Genomic DNA, 4000 nt, shown 5'->3' with positions numbered 1-4000 from the left:
ATTTTGACGACTTTGACTTTGAAAAGTCAAACATTCATACTTCCACCCAATAATTTCAACTAATTTTACTAATTTTATCCATCATATTACTAAATAACAAAATATATATTCTAATCTACTCAAAATACTAAGATATTATCAATTTCACATCAAACCCTAACCCTAATCTCCATCAAATGATCCAATACATGAACTAGACAAAGTTAGGAGATTTATACATTCAATTTCTTGTTTGATACCAAGAATGATGTTAGATCCTTCCTATATGTGTGAAATCGCACCTTATTAACCCCAGAAGTGAAATCGGGTCGAAATCGGGTCAAAATCGGGGTTTTCCCAAGTTAAACACGTTTTGGGTCGAGTTGACCCATCACCCATTTTGACCACCTAATACTAAAAATTTCATGACGTTTCGCTCGGACCTCCGTTTTCGATGAGCTTTTCGCCTGCACATTCATAACAAGATAATATATAACTTGCAATAAAAATATTTCAGAAAATACCTTCCAATAAAAGCAGTTTTACATATTTGTAGGTCTTATGCTTTCCTTTGCAATTTTATCGTTTTTTATTTTGAGTTTGAAATCCCATAAAAATTTTCTGACACCTCCAACAACTCCTAATAGGTCCAAAACTTAGTTCCAAAGCTTAACATCCCATCAAACACCTCCCATTTGAGTGTTGTGCGTGTAGTTTACCAAAATAGCAACATAATTTATAAAACTTGCATGAAATGCAATTTACGCAACTTTTTCAACTTCCACCACCTCTAACACTTCATATTAACTTATTCAAAGAGTCAAGCTGGAGTATTATTATACTCGACTCGAACTCGAAACTCAATTTCCAAGCTCGAACACGACTCAAAAACTCGCAATTAGTTAGAATCAAAGCTCAACTAAAACTCGATAACTATTTTTCAAGCTCGAACTCGAATCAAGCTCGAACTAAGCTCGAATCAAGCTCAAAATCGAGTTTGAATCAAGCTCGAAACAAGCTCAAAATCGAGTTTGAATCAAACTCGAACTGCAACTCAAATCAAGCTTGAACTCGAACTTGAATCAAGTTCAAATCAAACCAAGCTCATCCATTGAAATTTATGAAATTTTAGGGTCTTTCTCTTATACATTTTAAAACTTAAAGGTGTTCTTTTAGTTTTTATAAAACTAAAGGGATCAACTTCAAACTTTATCATCGAAAAGACAAAGTCAAAAGCTCCATTCACCTCTCTCTCTTTTTATAACATCTTTTCCCCCTTTATTTATCATCTCTTTTTCAATGTGGAACAATTTCATTAACCTTTTTTATAGTTTTTATTTGTCTTTTTTTAATTGTGTTTTAATAAAAATAATTGATTAATTTTTATAATTAAAAAAATACATAATTTTGTTTAAATATCTAAAAAATATATAACATTTTTATTATTTAGAATATCTAAAAATACATAATTTTTATAATTTTGTTTTAAAATGTCAAATGACTAACAAACAGACAGACAGACAGACAAACAGACAGATGGACGAAATCTGTTGGAAATTGACAAATAAGGGACCAAAACCGAGTAAACAAATTTGAAGGTCAAGATCAGTTGAAATAGACAAACATTAGGGACCAAAACAGAACTCTTAAAACTTTTCTATTTTGATTAATGGCGTCGGTGGTGGAGAGTGTTTCACAATTTTTTTGTATGAAATACTTCGACCACAATTCTCTCCCTTTCTCGAATTTCGATGGCCACTGACGACCCTACCGCTCGCCGCCGGCGAATCATCGAGAAAGGATCCGATCGTTTGGCTCTCATCACCGGTCGTGCCCCAAACATACCATCTCCTCCTTCTCCTACTTCTGCAGCTCAATCCCATCACTCTTATACGTCATCATGCCCTTCAGCCATTACCCACCTCCCAGATCAAGTCGTTCCCTCCGGTATATACTAATTATTTTTAATATTCTCAATTCCTTGATTGATTTCGTTTCCGTGTTGATACGTTTTGCATTGTTAATTTCGTAACTCAAAATTCTAATCGAATTCTCATCAGATTTCAGTAATGGTTGACCTGAGTGATTTGTTTTAGGTCATTTTGTTGATTTGGTTGTTGATGTTAATCAATCTTCTGGTTACAATCTTCTGGTTACGGTGTTAATCAAGACGTTAATTTTACGTTGTGATGCGTCACTTTCACCTTCCTTCCCGAGTTCTGTTAGATAGCAAGCCGCTAGTGATTTTAAGTGTGTGTGTGTATATATATATATATATATATATATATGTATCACATAATATAAGAAGACATTTACTATTATTGAGCTTCTCACGAAAAGTAAAATTTCTCACATAATCCCAAAATGTATATATTATACATGTATGTATCTATGTATTGTATATGTATACGAAGGATCATGTGTAAAAAGGGATCCCTTAGTCGCCTTTAATCTCAAACCCACTCATGAATCACAGGATTGATCCGATGTATTTCATCCTAATGTGCATCCAAGTGTGGAGATCCCTTCTTACTCTGTATATGTATATATATATATATATATATATAACTGGAACCAGACCCTCTATATATATATATATATTGATTCACTTCACCTTTTGAACAACAAAAAGTTTGTAAATGATCCATACCAACTATATTTTGCAGATGAAAACCGGGATCCTTCTTTTAAATCTGAAAGTGCTGGAATCAAGAGTCAACCCGTTCTTCGCAAATCCGAGTCGACGAAAAGGCCAGCCTCCAAACCCAATGAAAAACGATCATCTCCAAAGAAATCCCCAAAATCCGAGTTGAAAACCTATCTCTACAAAACTGTTGGCCCAAACCAGTTACGTCCCGCCATTTTAGCTTCCCAAAATACCCGACGCAAATGTTCCTTCATAGCTGGAATCATCACTCTGCTGTCATATGTCGGATTCCCTATTCTGGGCAGCTACATTATAAAGAACGTCATATTATCCAGACCACTTTTTCTACTTCTGTTCATCAATGTGACCATTATGGTTGGACCTCTTGTTTTGGATGCTGCAAAAATGATCGAGCAGGGAGCGAATGGTGGTTCTTCAACGGCCGAAGCTGATTTTCCTGATCATCTTGGCTCGCCTTTCGAGTGGGGTATGTTATTCAAAACGAGTTTAAGTGCTTTTTTCATGGATTCTTGCATCTATTCAGTTGTTGTCGTTTGTGGCATTTCGTTTTTGAAGAAATTCGGGCTGTAGAAACCCGTTGTTTGTTTAACACTCATGGTCTTATTACAGTTTTGTTTCGTGTCGTGTTCGTTTAGTGAAGATAACCAACTGAATTTTGCGGATTCTTTACTTTTTGGCAAAATTGCTTGCTACATATGGCGACTGAAATTAGACGATTGAAATTATGCATTATCGCTTTGTTATGGTCGATGCCTCTTTCAATGGGCAAAAAAAAACGATCATATTATATAAAATCAAACAGTTTCTTTTATTTTCATTCTCATTGATTACTGTTTAATACTTCTAACCAAACACCCCTTTAGTCTTTATCATAATACCAAAGCATGAGGCTAAGAGCGCAATAAATTATGTATATATATGTAAATAAGTGGAGTGGTCGATTAAATTGTCAATTTGAATGTTCAAAACCACATACCATAACGTAGATTGCATTTTTGGCTACTTTTGAGACCAAATCGGATGGCCAAACTACCAAAAATATTCATGTTTAGTTCGCTCCAACCGGTTTTCATAGTTGTTACCACGTTCTAAAACTGTCATTATATGATGTATAAACCTTATCGCATATATAATATACAAGTCACCATCCCATGCTTTGAAATCGAACCATATTTGCTTACCAGATTGCGAATAAATAAAGTAGTCTTAACGCTCATACTTACATAGGTCCTTGAAACTCATGTATTCTTGTTGTTCAGTTTTCCTGATCATGTTCGAAATTCCAACTCCACCTATTGAACAAACAAACAGATTGATGATCGATAAAAAATGTGACATATTTTGAGTAACATT

The 4000-nt window shown here is 34.4% G+C and overlaps 1 protein-coding gene across 1 annotated transcript; it reads left to right on the top strand.

Annotated features, from left to right (window-relative positions):
• Positions 1-1730: 1730 nt before the first annotated feature.
• Positions 1731-3217, top strand: LOC112521812. The gene is made up of 2 exons (XM_025130803.1): positions 1731-1926; positions 2646-3217. Exons 1-2 carry the CDS (start codon positions 1731-1733, stop codon positions 3215-3217), a joined length of 768 nt encoding a protein of 255 aa, XP_024986571.1.
• The last annotated feature ends 783 nt before the right edge of the window (positions 3218-4000 follow it).

This window comes from Cynara cardunculus (genome assembly GCF_001531365.2).
Source record: "Cynara cardunculus var. scolymus isolate 2C chromosome LG 11, CcrdV1, whole genome shotgun sequence".
In the NCBI taxonomy this organism is placed as follows: domain Eukaryota; kingdom Viridiplantae; phylum Streptophyta; class Magnoliopsida; order Asterales; family Asteraceae; genus Cynara; species Cynara cardunculus.
The sequence above is the reverse complement of the archived record's forward strand: the minus strand, read 5'-3'. Positions and strand labels throughout refer to the sequence as shown.